This window comes from Psammomys obesus, unplaced genomic scaffold (genome assembly GCF_907164565.1).
Source record: "Psammomys obesus unplaced genomic scaffold, mPsaObe1.curated_primary_1811, whole genome shotgun sequence".
NCBI classification, from domain to species: Eukaryota; Metazoa; Chordata; class Mammalia; order Rodentia; family Muridae; genus Psammomys; species Psammomys obesus.
Window position 1 is genome coordinate 17814040 of NW_026596051.1, and position 17816 is coordinate 17831855.

The following is a 17816-nucleotide window of genomic DNA, read 5'->3' on the forward strand; positions in this document are numbered from 1 at the left end:
GACATAAAGTGGATAATCCCGAGGTCTCAGGAAACTGATGGCGGGGGCTGTCCTTGTGAGCTGACAGCGCTGCGGCCCCCGTGGCCATCCCCGAGTTATCTGGTCTGGCTGGACATTAGGCCTTTCTAGAATGTCAGTTTTGATTCTCTAACAGAGAAAGATTCCGGGAAGAGGAAGGAAGAAAGGGAAACTAAAACGGAAGAACTTGTGAGGCAGCGTGAGCCAGCGCAGCCAAAGGAGTGTGTCAGGCTGAGGCTGTGGGTTGCACCCGAGGGGCAGAGTGAGTGCTCTGACTCACCAGAGTGTATGGGCGACTTTGCGTGAGTTACTGGCTTCTTCATTGGTGCTGTGGCGATGACAGCACCAATGGCTGGAATATCAGGGTGCTGAGATGACGATGCGGGGTGCTCCTTGAAGCCTTACCCATGGGGAGTGCCGGGCACGTCCTGAGCCCTCCCCGCTGGGCCCCAGTGTCCCAGCCTGTAAAGTGTGAAGTAGAGCATTGAGTTCATATGCGTCCTGTCAGTTGCTGTGACCTACACCACGATCGGGGCAACTCATGAAAGAAAGTGCTTCGTTTGGAGCTCACAGTTCCAGAGGGTTAGAGTCCGTGACCGTCACACGGGGAGCATGGTGGCAGACAGGCAGGCGTGGCACTGGGGCAGTAGCTGAGAGCTCACATCCGATCTACAAGCTCAAGGCAGAGAAGGCTAACCGGGAATGGCCCGGGTCTTTTGAAACCTTAGAGCCCACGCCTCTGACACACCTCCTCTAACCAAGCCAGGCCTCTCAATCCTTCTCATCAGTTCCACCAACTGGGGACCAATCGTTCAAATATATGAGCCGTTGGGGGACGATTCTCCTTCAAACCACCACAATGAGTGCATGTGTATTTGTAACATTAAGGGTGTTATGAGATCATGCGTACATGTGTGTACCTGAGTGATAACATATATGTAAACAAGTGTCCTAGTGATACCCAGTCTCCTTCTCTTTGGACTGGGACCCCCAGCCCTGCCTTGTCCTGCAGCCTCACAAAAAGCAGTCCAGCCTGGTCACACTTCATGGCAGGGACATACCTGCAGGTGTCTGTCAGGGGCTGTCAGAGCCCAGACTCTTCGTAGGCCACATCCTGAATTTGTGTATAGGCTCACACACGCATGCATATACACACGTGTATCAATGCACACATATGTAAATTGTGTGAGTGTGACACCCGAGATGTTGACCAGGCGTGCAGAGCCACAGCTTATGCGTGGGCTCTTGTAGGTGATGGCTGCTGGCCCCTGTAGGTCCGCAGAGCTCCAGGGCAGGTCCAGGCCACAGAACCTTCAGAACTTGTTCAGGCTGCCTTCGGGGCACAGAGCGGTTCTTATTTGCTTGCTCTGTCCATTTCTCCCAGCAGCCTTCAGCCGCAGGGTCCCCTGAGTCAAGATCAAGTATGGGGTGAGGAGGAGGTGTGTACAGAAGCAGAGTTGACTTGGAGAACGTGAGGCAGGTGTCCAGCCTTCTCGGTGTGCATACAAGCACACACATAAATTTATGGGCCCAAATTCATGTCCACATGCATACACACAAACAATGATTACACAACTTCTCCTAGGTCTCATGGACTCTAGCCACCGTCACTGACTCACACATATCCAAAGCCTTGTTGCTGCAGGCAGGCCTGCAACTCCAAGCAAAAGGGCCCATGCAACACCCTGAGCCTGGCAAGTGAGTTCCTGTCGCCACAGCCTCCCATTTAAGAAGAGGGCTTGTTGCTAGGCTAACAGAGGAGTCTGAGGAGTGCCCTCCCATGCTTCCTCTGCTGATGGAGACGCAGTGGAAGACATGGGCTGGGCGGGGTTTTTACCTCCATCTCATACTCTCCCTCAAAACTCCATCCACGGTGACTCAGCCTACTGAGGCCGCTGTTCTCACAGAGAAGGGAACTGAGCAACCTCATTCCATGAACTGTTTGTTCTCTAGCATGAATGAGTTGAATTTAGCTCTCAGGTCCCTGGGGCTGAGGCGGTGCTATGGGTACTGAGGTGTCTAGCCAGGTCAGTCAGTGGCTAAGAGCTTTCATCATGTCCACAGGCAAGCCAGGAGTTCCTTAGCTTCCCTTCAGCTTTCCCAGGCGCGGGAGGTGCTGGAGTCTGCAAGCCGGGCTAAAACTCTCCAAGAACTCTAGCACAGCGTGATACTCACCCTCAGGTGCCACATCCTCTTTCGGTTCATAGCCTGGTCTGGCATTGAGCTCCTGAGCTGGGGTCACCCTGGCTTACCCGCCTGGTGTCAGGCCGGGCTTGTCTGAAGAGGAGTTTTAATGTCAGTCCTGTCTCTGAAGCGAGGACATTCCTGGGAGAGATGATGGTGGAGTATAACTTGGCTCTCATGATGCCCTCTCCCACAGGGTTAGTCAGTGGCTTTGATCTTGAATGAACTTTCATTCCGAGTATGGTAGGGTAGTAGCCAGGCCTTATCCTGCTGGGCACTCAGGTGAAACAAGATGGGCTGAAACTGCCCTACTCCTGCACCCACCCCACCCAAGCATGGGGCCAGGAGGAGGTAGGCCGCATCTTTGCTTGCAGCTCCAGACACGTGAGAGTGGGGCTCTGTTTTAGCTTCCTTCAGCAATCCTCAGGCTGACTACCCACTAGGAGCAACAGTTTACCTTACTTGGAGCACCCTGGCTTCCCACTCTGCTGGGCCTGAAAGCTAAGTGTGGGGTATAATTATAACCTATTATGGTCAGTATCAGGTAGAGAGAAGGCCCCAGCTTGGGGTCAGAACCTTCTAACAGTCGTGGGTAACTGCTTGGAGGGGAGAGTACTGAAAATCATTTGTTCTCGGACTTATCTGTTGCTAGCACATACAACACAATGCAGAAATTTATATATTCATCTCACATCCTTCCACCTTGCAAAACATCTATTAGTCCTGATAATTCCTTAGTGCTTTGGAATTTATGCGACATAAGATCATCTAGTCATTGTTTAGTTTTTCTTCTTTTTGTCTTGTCTGGACACTTGATTTACCTGTATTTTATTTTATGTTTGTGGATGTTTTGGCTGCAGGTATGTCTGTACACCAAATGTATGTAGTGCTTGTGGAGGCCAGAAGAGGACATCAGATCTCCAGGAACTGGAGTTACAGACAAATGTGAAATTGCCTGTGGGTGCTGGGAATTTAACTCAGGCAATTTCAGGTCCTCTGGAAAAGCAGTCAGGCTTTCAACCACTGATCCACCTCTTCAGCCCAACATTTAATTTCTTTTTATTACATAGTTGCCTTGACTGCACTTTCAATACAATGTTGAAAAGAGGCAATGGGATCCAACATCTTGCCTTGTTCCTGTTCTTAGTGGGAAAATGTTCAGCATTTCACCTCTAGCTGTATTAGCTGAAGTTTTTCTTAGATGCCTTTTGTCAGATTTAGAAAGTTCCCTCTGTTTCTAGTTTATTGAGTATTGTTATTATGAAGATTTAGATTTCAGCAAGTAGGTTTTCTGTATCTATTAGATGACCATTTGGTTTTGTTCTTTTCTAATATACTGTGTTATATTAGTTGAATTCAGCTATTAAAGCAACCTTGGATTGCTGGGATAAATCTCCCTGTTCTTTTTATATGATGTTGGATTCAGTTTGCTAGCATCTTTTTGAGAATGTTTATGCCTATATCCAGAAGGGGATCTGGGCCTGGGGATATAGCTCAGTTGGTAGATTGCCTGACTAGCATGAAGACGCCCTGGATAAACTGCGTAAACCACGCATGGTAATTGTAGCACGTGGGAGGTATAGGCAGGAAGATCAGAAGTTCAAGGCTATCCTCAGCTACCCAGCTAGTTCAAGGTCAGTCTGAGCTACATGAGAGTCTATCATAAAAGAGAAACCCACACAAGACAAAAACAAAACAAAACAAAAAACTCAGAGAATTACTGCTCTGTAGTTTTCATGTCTTGTGATGGCTTTATCTGGTTTTGGTACTAGGTGATCCTGGCCTTGTGGCTCTGCTCTTATATTTTCTGGGAGAGTTTGTATATGGTTCATGTTCTTGGGAATCTAATATTTAAAGGATGAATTACTTCAGTTGCAACAGCAGGAAGTGGAAACAACCTGGACGAAGGTGAATTCTTGTGGGCTTGTTTTACTGGGGTCTGTGCACAGAGACACAGAAGGTAGAGGGCAGAGCAGGGCCCATAAAAAAAGTTGAAGGTAGGAGTAGGACTGATTTAGGAAGGACTAAAGTGTTGGGAGGCAGAGGCAGGAGGATTTCGAGGTAGAGGAAAGCCTGGGAGGCCCTTCCCTGCTACCCCTCCCCCCCAAAAAAAAGTCAGGACTGTGTCCATACCATTTAGAATAAAGAAGTGATGGGAACGCTGTGGAAGGTGATGAAGGGAAATTGGTGGAGAAAGGGAGAGGTGTGGCTGTGGAGCAGTGGAGAGAGGGATCCAAAGGGTGGCTAGAGGAAGGAGGCAGCTTAGTATTCTGGGTAAGATGGCAAGTGCTCCTCCAGAAACCAATGCACCAGGCAGCCAGACTGCTGGAGTGAGAAATCTGCAGGGACTTCAAGGCTGCGTGCAGTAGGAAGGGACCTGGAGAGCTTGCCTGATAGAGAGGCTTGGACACCAGGGTGAAGCGCCTGGATGGGCATGGAGCCTGAGGAAGATATCAGAGCTGCCACTGAAGAGCAAATGTGCCTTTCTCTGTCACGGGTGGCCCATCTTGGGGCAGCCTGTATTATGGTGGGAGTTGGAGGATACTTATTGGGGGAACAAGGGCTTTTTTAACCTTGGGCAAGCAGGGACACTCTTCTGGGACTGATACCCAGAGGAGCCCAAGGAGGTGAGAACTGCCAAGGGCTGGACCCCTGACTGTTCGGGGGAATTCTGTCCGAAGGGAGACCCACAGAGTGGAACTGGCAAGGTGGCATGATGGGGATACCATCAGAAGAAGTAGGGTGCCCTGTTACAGAAGCTCATGCAGAAGGGCCGAGCTAGGTGGAGATCCACAGGCGGGGACTTCGGGATCCTCAGGTGTTGGGAATCTGAGCGGGATTTACTCTGCATCGGCAGCTTCCTTGTTTGTGTAGACAGCTCTTGATTCTGGACCGTATGGGAGCCAGTTCCCGAGTTTCCACTTCTGGTGGCCCACTACCCGTGGTGGGTGGAGAAACTGACGTGTGGAGGGGCGGGTTCGCTTCCTCACCTGGCCCCTAGCCCTTGCCCCGCCGCCCGCGAGGGGAGGAGCCAGTGGCCGCCCGGGCCTGGGGCTCAGCGAGCATGGCGGGCTCTGGGTCGCGGCCTCGGAGCTGGGGTTGGCGGGAGACGGGCTCCAAGGACGAGGCTGCGGCCGGTGGGACCGGCTCCGGACCCTGTTGTTGCGCACAGGGGAGGAGGGCGCTGGCCGCCCCCCGGAAGCCGGCCGTGCCTGCCGCGTGGACATCGTGAGTACTGATCACCGAGCTCGGGATCTGGGACCCCAGCCCTGGGTCTGAGCACCCGCACTCTTCTCAGGCTTCCAGTCCACAGACCTAGGCCCCCAACCTCTGCACCACGACCCAGGACCATGAGTCCCGGGAGCCCCAGGCGCTCTCTCGCGTCTACCCAGAACAAAGGCGAGTGTGGGCCAGCCAGAATCGGCCGGCCGGGGGCTCCAAGACTGGCGTTCGGTCTGTTCATCTGCCAGCACCTCTCATGGATGGGCGTGGGCACCTCCTTGCACCACACAGCTGTGCTAGGACCCGCGGTCCCCCCATGGCGTTTGCACGGGGGTGTGGTCGCGCCATTGTTCCGAACCTCCGCCTGCAGTTCGGGGACCAACGGCCCTGACCTTGCCCCTGCTCCTGCTGGCCGGGACAATGGACCAGGTGCTTCTCTGGTGTTTAAGGATCTGGTGTGGCTGGTGGGGGCATGGGGGGAAAGGCGTAGCCAACGGACCCTGTCAGAGGGCTAAGGCAGCCTGTGAACTTAATTCCCTAACACACAATTTGATGGAGTGAGCACGACAGTTGCCAAGAGCTTGAATGATTTCCATCCTTTTCTCTTTCATTTTCTGATGCTCTAGATCTCCCCGCCTCAGCCTTCCAAATGCTGAGCTTCCAGGCTTGGGACACCTCCGGCCTGGAAGGTTTTCTGTATATGTATTGTATATGTATCTGTATATGTATATGCTTTCTGTGTATGTATAAGGTTGGCACTATAGTAATAGGGATCTCTGCATCCTGCCCTTCTGGACCTGGCCTTAGCCACCCCATCTTGTTCAGAGCAGGCCACTGACCTTGTCCCCATGCAGCTCCTCAGGGGTCCCAAGATGGAGCTGATGGGATGAGTAGGGGCACCAACAAAACAATGCCAGTTTAGGGAGCTAATGTGACTGGTACCTGGGGTTCCCCACAGACAGAAGCCTGAGTCCTGATACCCTGGGCTGATAAAGCAGATACTAACAAACCTGTCAAATGGTCTTCATGGCACGGATGACAAGGGTGTGCTGAATCCGCTCTGTCTTCCCAGTTTATAGCTCTAATAACTGAGGCTGGATATGCTCCAGAAAGCCCAGGTCCTTGACCCTGGAAAGTGGGGACTCTTGGCTTGCTCTTCTACTGTCTGACCTTACAGCTTCCAACGGGGGAGAGACAGAAGTTGCTGAGTGAGGGTGGACAGCTCAGGACCTTACTTCCTCTCCACTGAAGGTCAGACCTGGTGGAGAAGGTGCCGAGAGCCTGCCTCAGTCCTGTAATTATGGAACAGACACTTTCAAGGGTGCCCCCTGTTCCAGGAAGCCATCCCTGACTCCCTACCTAAGACAAGCATCTTGTGAGCTCAAGTGGCGTTGGAACCATGGGTAGATATGGCATAAGGCCTGATGTACTCAGGTTAGGGTTTTCTGCGTTCAGTCATTCCTGCCCCAGCCTGTATGGGGCCATGAGCTCGATGAACTCATGATGGTAAAAAGGATGGTTCTCAGTGCTCTGGAGTCAAGCATATGGCCAAGAGGACTGGGAACTGACTATATAGCGCTGTCAACCCTGGAGTCTCACTCAGAAGCCTGAGGATTTAAGAGTTCTCCATGGACCTGACCCTCCACACTGCCTTCTAGGTCTTGGCAGTGCTCTCCCAGGACCCCCTGCCATGTTGTTCCCTGCTGCTTACCCTGGATGAGTCCTGTCTCTTTTGTCTCTTGTAGCTTCATGGCAGCTGAGGAAATGCATTGGCCTGTCCCCATGAAGGCCATTGGTGCCCAGAATCTGCTGACCATGCCTGGTGGTGTGTCCAAGGCTGGCTACCTGCATAAGAAAGGCGGCACCCAGCTGCAGCTGCTCAAATGTGAGTCACAGGATCGTGGGGCTCTCAAAGGGAGCCATGGCCCTGCTTCTGCCCTGCTCTAATGGGCCTTCTGGGATTTCTCTTCCTTTTCTGGCACTGGCACACCTGGGGAACCCGATGTCAGTTTCCTTAGCCTGTTCTTGTCACGGGGTCCAGCATAGCGTAGCTAGGCAGAGAAAGGATGATCCTTTGGTATATATTACTAACCAGCTAGTCATGAGTGCTCAGGCTGGAGGGCCTCAGAGTGGCCTGATAGATCTGGCCCCTTGATGCTGTTCTTGCCTTGTGCGTGAGCTGTGGGTGAGTTGGTTAGTCACACAGAATGAACTCATGTGCCAGGTCAGGAGCCAACTAAGTCAGGATGCTGAAGGCAAAGAGCACTTAGAGCCTCGCCCAGCTCAGATCAGCCATGGACACTCCATGCTTTTGCCCCTGCAGTGCCCTCTACCAGGACTTTGCCCCTGTGTTGCCTAGCTGAGGTACTCTGGACTGTTGGACCCTGTTGCACATCAATGCATAAACAACCTCTAAGGAAAGACCATAAGTAACCTGTCCCTGGACCTGGGAAGGGCTTTTCTGGGCAGTAACAGTAGAGTTTGAGAACAGCTCCACCTCAGTGCCCCTTATCAGCCAACTCTGGGTGCCCAAGGTCTGCTCTCTTTGCTCTTTGCCCTGCCAGTTACCCCCAACGCCCAACCCAGCCCTATGGCTCCAAGCAAGGCTGCTGTGGCCTCCTCAGGCCTCTGGTCCAGGCTCCACCCTTTGTTATTCTCCCATGAGTCCTCAAGCTACCTTTTTTCTTTGGGTGGCCAGGCCTTCCCTGGGGTGGTCCCCCAAGACTTTCAGTATGCCAGTGAACTTGTTTGTATTTGACCCCAAAGAAAGAAAGGCATACCAGCTCAGCACCCCGCTCTCCCTTCTGCAGTCTCAGAGGTCTGCTCCCACGGTGCCCGTGGCCTCTGGGGAGAACCCCAGAGTGGAGCCGACTGGTTTTTCTGTGCCTCACCCCTGTTGCTGTGTTGTTCCCAGGGCCCCTACGCTTTGTGATCATCCACAAGCGCTGCATCTACTACTTCAAGAGCAGCACATCCGCCTCCCCGCAGGGTGCCTTCTCGCTGAATGGCTACAACCGGTGAGTTGTAGCTGACCTGCTGACCAGCCCCATGTCAGTCGTCTTCCCTCTCACCCCACCGCAGAGCCTATCCCTAGCTTTTCTGAGATGGTCTTCATCTGCTTGCTGGCTGATACCCCACATCCTACCTACCCTGGCCTTTGCTGAGAGCAAAAGGTGGGACACGATGTATAGGGTGAGGCCTTTATTAGGGGCTTCTTGGGGCTTCAGGTCCCAAGGGCCTGGGTAGCTTGCTCTGCAGAGGTTCCATTGAATTACCACCTTGTAAAATCTTTGCTCAGCCTCTGCTCCTGCTCCTCAGTCACCACAGCCCTTTTCCAAGGAGCTCAGAGTCTGTCCATCCCAGGCTGTCCTAAATTCAGGCTCTTCATGGACTTTGTGGCTCTAGGGTCTTACCAGGTCCCATTTCAGGTCCCTGCTACATTGGTACTATGGGCTAGGCCAGCCAGCCAGAATTCACAAACTTGCCCTCAAGGGCTTCTAGACTAATAGGCAGAAATAACCTGAGCTAATGCCTACATGCTGGCCTATCGCTTACCTTGAGTGACTTCCTGTGGCCTTGGGAAATGTAGGGTATCCAGGCTCTATACCTTGTAGCGTTAGACTGAGCCTTTCACCACCTCATAAAGGGCAAGCCCCTCCTGCTTGTTCTAGAGTTGCTCTGGGTCTCTGCTTTACCTCAGATAACATCTTGATGAGCCAGCCTTGCCAAAGCAGCCATGCCAGGTCCCAAGTCCAACCCTAGGCACTAGCTAATCAAAGCTCCTCTCCCTAGTCACTTTCCCCAGACTGGTGGCCCTCCTGCTGTGCCAGCCAATCCGTGAACTCAGCCCGTTGATAGATGTGATTGTACCCCAGAGATTGTCCAACCCAACTGGCGGGCTGAGCCTGAGAGGCCCTGGCCAGGACCTGTGATAAGCCAGGCAGGTACCCTGGCCTAGGTGCCCAGCCAGCAGGACTCCCCCCAGGCCGACTGATCTCAGAGAAAGCCCTGCCTCAGGGAACAGGCCACAGAGTGGAGAGGCAGTCCAGCATGTGGCAGAGCTGGGGAGTGGTATCTTTTTGATGACGCTGATGGGCAACGAGAGTGATGGGACCTTGTCTGTGAGGCCTGCACACTGCTCTCCTGGGAAGAGCAGTGTATACTTACACCCCTCTGTCTCCCTGAAGCATCTAGGCATTCTACCGAGAGCATGAGCAGGCAGAGACTGTCCAGATTTGCCCATATTCCCCAGGCCATGATGCTGAGTGCTGATACCAATTCAGGGGTGGGGTTGATGAGCCCATTCCTTGAGAGTGGACAAGCTGGTGACTTGTGGCAATGTGCCCTCAGAGTGATGCGGGCAGCGGAGGAGACGACGTCCAACAACGTCTTCCCTTTCAAGATCATTCACATCAGCAAGAAGCATCGCACGTGGTTCTTCTCAGCCTCCTCTGAGGATGAGCGCAAGGTGATCAGGAGGTAGCAGGGCTTCAGGAGCTGGGCAGGTCCTGCCTGAAGTGGCACACTGACTACCGGGCCCTGGCCTCCCATCAGCTCCAGGCAGGAGGCTAGGATCCTGAAGAGAAAGATGTGGTTGGGGTCTGGGCATCCAGGTGGATCAGCCCCACAGCCTGGTGCCTGTATACACCATGAGAATATGCCAGCAGGGTATAGTCCCAAAAGGGCTAAGGGGCAGCTGCTGCCCTAGAGGGTGATTTCAAATCTGAGCCGCACAATCTAGTCTGGACCTAGCTAGGAACCAAGTAGGCTCCTCTCCCTGGACCTTGATGGCTACTACATAGCAGCTAGACAGCGATGAGGAGAGGGCGGAGTGGGACCCTGTCCTAGGCAACATCATGCTTACTATGGCTGTTCCTGACCCACAGAGCTGGATGGCCTTGCTACGCAGGGAAATCGGCCACTTCCATGAGAAGAAGGAAGTATCTCTAGACACCAGGTATGCTGAAGGATGTGATGGGTGGGTGGTAGGCCCTGGGGCTTCTTGGCTCCTATGGCCCCTTCCAGTCCTGGAGGCTTGGCTTAGAATCACTCCCGTAAGGTTTTTGGAGGTGCCAAGCAACCTTCGTGTATGTAGAAGCGCATGCTGCGTACATAATCGTGTCCAAGTGTGGGTACACCATCTCTGTTCTTGTCTGTCCTCTAGCTCTGTCCATGTTTCAATCTGTTATACTTATTTGTAACTCCTATTTGGGGCTCCTCCATGTTTTTCCCCTCCCCTGCCCTGGAGGCCCAGCATTGACAGCTCAGAGCTTTGGGTTCCTATCTCCCTGGTGTCTGCTCTGTCCCTTGGGGGAGCTCAGTCATTCCTGGTCTCAGCATCCTCACCCATGAGGTGGCCCAGCAAACAGCAGGGGCTCTCGAGGGAACATAAGCCAATCCTATCCTAATCAATGAAACTGAGGTCCAGAGAGGGTTGGACACTCTCAAGGCTGTCCTGAGGTTCTGGACTGAATCCAGAGCTCCTGGCCATCAGAGAGGTAGACATGTGGACCCAGCTCTGAGGCCTCTAGCCAGTCAGGGTGGCAAAAGCCACAGTGGGCCAGGGAGGTGGCCCCCATGGACGGTCCCGAGCTTTCAGTCCCTATGTTTGTCCTTGAATTGCATGTATACACATGTCTAAATGTCTCTCTATATGACGTTTGTGAGGGGTTGGCCTTGCGTCTGTATATGTTCATATCTGTGTGTGCCTATGGATCCCCAAGTGGGTGTGAGCATCTGTGGTGTTGGGAATGTTCCTGTGTGCACGGGGCACCACGTGCAACTGCAAGGGAAAAACCTAGTTTAGTGCTCAGAGCCTGTTCCTTGCTCTCAGTTTCAGTGACTCTAACTCAGACACGGACAGCTTCTATGGTGCAGTTGAGAGACCTATAGACATCAGCCTCTCTTCATACCCCACAGACAACGAAGGTAAGACCACCTCTGCGCCTGCCATGAGTCCACGTGACTGCTGACAGTAGAACCCACTTGGGCTGCCTAGGAGAGAAAAGCATGCTTGGCTTTGCTCCCTGCCCTGGTCTCTGGCCTCTAGCAGTGCAAGTTCAGGTTTTAAATCCTTCCTCTTCATCCTCAACCCCATATCTTCTTGGTGCCCCCGTTTTTATGAGTGGAGCTCTGTGCTACAGCATAATGGGCCATACCACCCTGTTCTGCATGAAAGTGGGCCTGACTATGTTGTGTCTCATCTTCCATTCATTACATGTAGACTATGAACATGAAGATGAGGACGACTCGTACTTGGAGCCTGACTCCCCGGGACCCATGAAGCTTGAAGGTAGGTAGGGTAGCTGGGCCTGGGGGTCTCCTTGGTGGGTAGGGAACTGGGGGACTGGGACCAAGAACAGAGCCTCTCCTAGGCTGGTGGGTCTTGTTTGTTTGTTTGCTTTGTTTTTGAGACAGGATCTCTTTGCAGCCCAGGCTGTCCTGTATATTTCCTGACCAGGCTGGCTTTAAACTCAGATCTATCAGTCTCTGCCTCCTGAGTTAAAATTCAAAACATGTACCACCACACCTAGCAGGCTGTGGGTCTTGCTCTGATTGGTATCAGTTTCCTTGCTGTGATCCAAGTATTCAGAGGTTTGGGGCTGGTTGGCTTTGCTTATCTGCTCCTGCCGCCTCCCAGGTTAACCTCATGTGGATGGAGGGTCAGGGTGGAGGGGTGGTCCTGGAGGCTGAGGCTGAAAATGAAGGATCATTGAGAGGTGGCTTGATCTTAGGTAGGTCCATTGCCCATGGCAACAGGTTCTCTGTAGATCAGAGCTGTAGGCCAGGTTGTCATCCGTGGCCTCAGTGTTCACTGCACTGCCTGAAGCACACAGTCTCCAAGGCAGATGAGCATACAGACAGCCATATGTGTGAGTGGCAGGGAAGGTCAGGCCTGGGTAGGAAGGGCATGTCTTTGTCTTGCCCTCTGGCCTTCACCTCCTTATATCTTGTAATTTCCTTGCTTCCTCTTCTCAAAACACTCCAGCGTTGTCTTATCTATCATTATGTCTTGGGATGATCTCCCATCTTCTGTTTTTCATTCTCCAGTGACCTAACCTTTGCTTCCCATGTCCTTCTTTCACCTTCCTTGTTCCCTTGCTTTGGGTCAGCTCTCCCGACACTCCTTCAGCTACCAGACCATTGACTTTTATTTCCTACCTCCCACACAGCTTGCCTCAGTCCTCAACTTGACTACCCAGCTCCAAAGAGTGGGGAAAGTGAAGTCTCTGTCCTTGAGAACATACAGTGGGCCTTCAGCCTCCACTGAACACTCTTTGCCACTCTCCCTCCTACTCCAGACCTGCCCTACTCCTCACTGGCCTCATTCTTCCAGGTGCCTGGCATTCTGGCCCTTCTTGCTCTTCTGTCTCCTGTGTTTACATCTTGAGAAACATCCCCGTCCCTCCCTGTGGCTGAGGGACACTCGGGCCTCAGGCCTCACTCGTCTCCTATCATTCCCACTGATCCTGGGCCTACTGTCCTGATGGTCCATATGACATTTGGGCTAGATGTCACACAGTGCCTTTAGTTTGTTATAAACACAGGCTTTCATCTTCATCCCAGTGGTCTGGCCATTCCCGCTCACCTCTGTTGTTCAGAATTCACCTTTCCCCTTGCTCAGGTGAAAGCCTGGGAGTCCTTATCCTGCTTACCTGTGGGAGTTTTGAAAGCTCTTCATCTGACACTTACGTTGTAGAAACCTTGTATGGGCTGACTTCAGGGGGATGGACAGGGAAGGCCTGGTAGCACTGGTGGTCTGGGCCTAGGGAAAGCTGGGTGGTGGGCTAGATATTGGGCATGAGGTAGGGCGAGGATGAGGCCATGAAGAATGCGTGCTGAATCAGCTGCTGCTGGCAGGCTGAAAGTGTGACAGTGAGGAGAGCATTTCTGGTTGGCCCCTGCTGCCTGTTGCTAATATAGGGTGGTGGTGGTCCAGCCTCTGTGGGATACCAACTTGCTTTCTTTTTGTTATTGTTGTTCTGCAGATGCCCTGACCTATCCACCAGCCTACCCACCACCCCCTGTACCCGTACCTCGGAAGCCAGCCTTCTCTGACTTGCCCCGTGCTCACTCCTTCACCTCCAAAAGCCCAAGTCCCTTACTGCCACCCCCACCCCCTAAGCGAGGCCTACCAGACAGTGGCCCTGCCCCTGAGGATGCAAAGAAAGAGCCATTGGGCCTGGTGCGAGTAGAACCTGGCCTCAGGGTGCCTGTCACCCCTCGGAGGATGAGTGACCCCCCATTGGGCAATGTACCCACCGGGCCCAATCTCCGGAAACATCCTTGCCTCCGAGACAGTGTGAGCCCCAGCCCAGAACCCTGGACCCCTGGCCATGGGACTAGCTCTGTCTCCAACCCTGCCACCGTGGCCATTGCCACCTCTAGGAACTGTGACAAACTCAAGTCCTTCCACCTGTCTTCCCGAGGGCCACCCACATCTGAGCCCCCTCCTGTTCCTGCCAATAAGCCCAAGTTCCTGAAGATAACTGAAGAAGCTTCTCCGAGAGAGGCAGCCAAGTCTGCACCCTTTGTGCCCCCGGTAGCCCCCAGGCCTCCTGTACAGAAGATGCCCATTCCTGAGGTTACTGTTCGGCCTGCAGTGCTGCCCAGACCAGAGAAGACACCTCTCCCCAACCTCCAGTGAGTCTGGCTTGCCTCATGCCTCTGCCTACCAGCCAATAGGTTCCCTCAGCCTAGTTTATTCTCTATCCAGTACCCCTTACATTCTGAGAGGAGGCAATAGGTACAGGGTGGAAAGGATTTCCTCGAAACCCTGGTCTCCCCTACCCCTGTCTGATTCAGGGGTACAGAGGTGTCCAGCCTTGCCCATCCTGATGTGAGTTTATATCTCAGGCCATGTGTGGCTTCCTTTAATTATCCCCCCAAGACCTGGAGATTAAGCTTAAGAGGACCACCTGCTACCTGTGCAGTGGGCTGGGCTCTTCCCATAGATGCCCCTCGGAGTCAGAGTGCATTGTTCAGCCTCCTCCCATCTGTCTACCTCCTTGTAGCTTTAAGAGACCTGTGACTTTGCCAGAGTCCCAGAGCCAGTCAGTAGTAGATCTTGGACCTGGGCATTGCACTTGTCCACTCTATGATAACGCCTGAACTCAGGTGCCCAGCACCCCTGCTCAATGGTATTAATGGCAGTCCTGATTTCCTAGTTGGACTTTTAGGTCTAGGGTAACTCTCCAGCCTCCTTTGGGCAGTGACCAAGGGTCTCAGAGCTCTGCTGTCCTGAGCAGTTACAGTCACAGCGGCCAGAGAAGGCTGGCATCAAGAGTCTGGGTCATGTGTGGAGGGGAGGAGAGGGTGGTCTATCTATGTCTAAGGGTGCTAATATTCTTGTCTTTGTCTTTATGGTTCCAGGCGATCGCCCCCCGACGGACAGAGCTTCAGGAGCTTTTCCTTTGAAAAGGCCCGTCAGCCCTCACAGGCTGACACTGGCGAGGAGGACTCAGATGAGGACTATGAGAAGGCAAGCCCGAGTGGAGGGCGCAGGTCCCACAGTCAGCAGGCGGAAGGACGTGGGAGAGCTGTAGGCTGGGGCCCCCTCACTGGCTGTCCTGAACAAGGGGCTCCTAGGTTTGAGGGGGATGGGGCACCATGCGAATTCCTGCCTCCCGACGAAGGCAGCAGCCAGTTGGGGGAGCAGCGGTGTGTGGAGGGACCGCTCTTGCCTTGACCACGGTTGGCCTCTTTCAGGTGCCGCTGCCTAACTCAGTGTTTGTCAACACCACAGAATCCTGCGAGGTGGAAAGGTCGGTGCGAAGTGCTTCTTGTACTTGCTGTGTGTAGCACAGTGTGAGGCCTTGTGTCTCCTTTACTCACTGTGGTGCTGGGCAAGCCCAGCGGGAAATATGATAGCAGTGGGTCTGGATGTTTTGTTGTTTTGTTGTGTCTTAATTCTCATAAGCCCCTCTAGCTTTATATTCTCTATTACAACCTAAAACCAAGAGTGGGCAGAGAGCCAAGCAATAGAGTGGGGCTAGTGGGCACCTGTGAAAGCTGTCTGGGGAGGTTCACCCACCAACCTGACTGTTTTATTTTAGGTTGTTCAAAGCTACGAACCCCCATGGAGAGCCTCAGGATGGGCTGTATTGCATTCGGAACTCTTCTACCAAGTCAGGGAAGGTAGGGCAGCTGCTGCAGGACAGCTGGGCCACCAGAGCCTTCTGTCCTCTTACTTGGTACCTCAGGTTGAATTCTTTCTTGGGGGGAGTCCCTGCCCAGCAGCACATTCTCTCTCTGTTCTCAGAACTAAATGATGTCTGCAAATTGGGAGTGAATATGACTGCCTTGCGATGGAGCCATAGAGTGTGGATAGGGTTTGCAGAGGCCTAGGGAGGCTGTGTGGGACAATGGAAGTAGCAAGAGGTTGAGTGGCTCCATTAACACCATGCCTCACTTACCTCACTCATGAAGACGTGGCTCCCAGAACCCATCGGGGGTTCTCTAAGCTGAGATAACCCCCAGGGTGAGGCGCTATCTTTGAACAGGTGACTGTAGCCGGACCCTGACTCACATTACCCCCAAGCACTTCAGCATCTAGCCCCTGTCATTGCTGCCACCCTCTTCAGGCGTTGGTGGCCAGCCCTGCAGCCGCCTCTAAGCCTCTGCTCCGTGCTTCCCTTCCTGTAGGTCTTGGTCGTGTGGGATGAATCCTCTAACAAAGTGAGGAACTATCGCATCTTTGAGAAGGTAAGAGACTAGGCCCTGCTCCGAGGGTGCCCTGGGGACACTGGCCTCAAGGCTTAGCAAGAGCCAAGTGAGCCCCCTGAAAATGGAACTGGTACCTCTATAACATCATCCCTTCCCTGTCCTTTGCCATTTGTGCCTTCCTCATGGTCTCACCCCGCCCCCCAACCTTGTTTTGTCCTTAGCTTACTCCAGAAGTGCTGTGTAGCCCTCTTTGGCCCTTGGATTTATTCACAGACCTTGTCCTGAGAGCAGGCCTCACATTGGACCCTTGGGAACAGAGGAGCATGGGAACAGGCCCATTGTGTGGACAGACAGACAGGAAACATGGGCAGGAGGGAGCAAGCCTGACTATTGGGGCCATTGTCACTACTGACCTTCCCTTTTGAGAAGCCAGGGGAAGGAGTGAGTCAGATATAGGCCTGAGGTAATGGGCTAGTCAGGCCCTGCTGAGCAGGCTTCCTTCTTCCCTGCAGGATTCTAAATTCTACCTGGAAGGTGAGGTTCTGTTTGGGAGTGTGGGCAGCATGGTGGAGCACTACCACACTCATGTGCTGCCTAGCCATCAAAGCCTGCTGCTGCGGCACCCGTACGGCTACGCTGGGCCCAGGTGACATCCCTTCCACACAGCTGTTGGGCGGAAGCATCCATGGGGCCACAGCCCTGCCACAAGGATGGAGACCAGCTTGCATGGGAAGGCGAACAAGAGTGGGCTTGACATCAGACCTTACCAACAAGACACCTAGCCTCAGTGAGCAGGCTGGGTCCCAGGCTGGAGGAGGCCACAACTACTAGAGGACTGGCTAGCGGACTCGGCCCTTCCATGTCCCACCTCTCAAGAACTCAGGTTGGGTGACTAAGTGCTGCCTGGGCTTTGATGACAGAGAATCCGGTCTCCATAGCATGCCCACCTGGTAGTGGGCTGGGACCAAGCAAGGCTGGGATGGTCGATGGGGCCTAAGGCTGGTCCTTAGGCATGCTAAGACAAAGGCTCAAGGAGGTATGATTGCCTCTCAGCAAATCAGAAGTGTCTTTTGTCTCAATGGCCAGGGTATGATTGGCACAGAGGGGGCAACAGGCTCTACTGAGCACCACAAATGCCCAGGGAGAGAGCTGCTGATAGCAGCCCTAATGGGTGGTCTGTAGTCTTCTAGGGCAGAGGCTGCTAAGTGAGTGAACTATCTGGGAGTCACAGCTAATTAATAGATCCATATCCACCTGGATCAGTCTTGGCTGGAGCCTGAACTTCAAAGCCCCGGTTAGCAGTTACTGAGTGACTGCGTGACTGGCCTGGGACTGGAGCTGGCTGTTCTGTGAGCAGCCACAAGTCCTGCCTGGCTAAGCTTCGCCTAGAGCAGGCAGTGATTTGGAGGTGCTGCTGGAGGTGCAATGTTCTGGGAAGCTGTGCAGGAAGGAGCCTGGAGCTTGGAATCCAGTAGGAGGTGGGGGTGGTCCAGGAAGACTTCTGACAGGAAATGCTGACTAGAGTGAGGTGGGACAGGCCAAGGATGTGTGGGGAGAGTGGCATTCAGGTGTCCAAGTAGTTTGGGTGATCCCGATTGGTCCCCTCAGTTTCTGCCATGAAATCCTACCAGGCCACAACCATCCCCTGGTGCAACCATCTAGACTGGACTTTTGTTGTGAAAATAAATGTATCTGGAGATGCAGAGACCTTGCATCGCCTGGCTCCA

At 53.3% G+C, this 17816-nt stretch overlaps 1 protein-coding gene across 2 annotated transcripts in view; it reads left to right on the plus strand.

Moving 5' to 3' along the window:
- The window catches only part of Sh3bp2 (SH3 domain binding protein 2), a 34163-nt gene extending 16347 nt beyond the window's left edge, over positions 1-17816 (plus strand). Inside the window, exons 1-13 of one of the 2 annotated variants that reach the window (XM_055624227.1) lie at positions 5250-5430; positions 7170-7309; positions 8339-8441; positions 9775-9892; positions 10311-10381; positions 11258-11352; positions 11648-11716; positions 13413-14067; positions 14797-14905; positions 15133-15188; positions 15480-15561; positions 16069-16128; positions 16602-17816. In XM_055624227.1, the coding sequence (XP_055480202.1) occupies positions 5267-5430; positions 7170-7309; positions 8339-8441; positions 9775-9892; positions 10311-10381; positions 11258-11352; positions 11648-11716; positions 13413-14067; positions 14797-14905; positions 15133-15188; positions 15480-15561; positions 16069-16128; positions 16602-16739 (1860 nt within the window). In that variant the 5' untranslated portion in view covers positions 5250-5266 and the 3' untranslated portion in view covers positions 16740-17816. Of the gene's footprint in view, positions 1-5249; positions 5431-7169; positions 7310-8338; positions 8442-9774; positions 9893-10310; positions 10382-11257; positions 11353-11647; positions 11717-13412; positions 14068-14796; positions 14906-15132; positions 15189-15479; positions 15562-16068; positions 16129-16601 lie in introns of those variants that run through there. The other variant, XM_055624228.1, reaches the window with a different exon arrangement.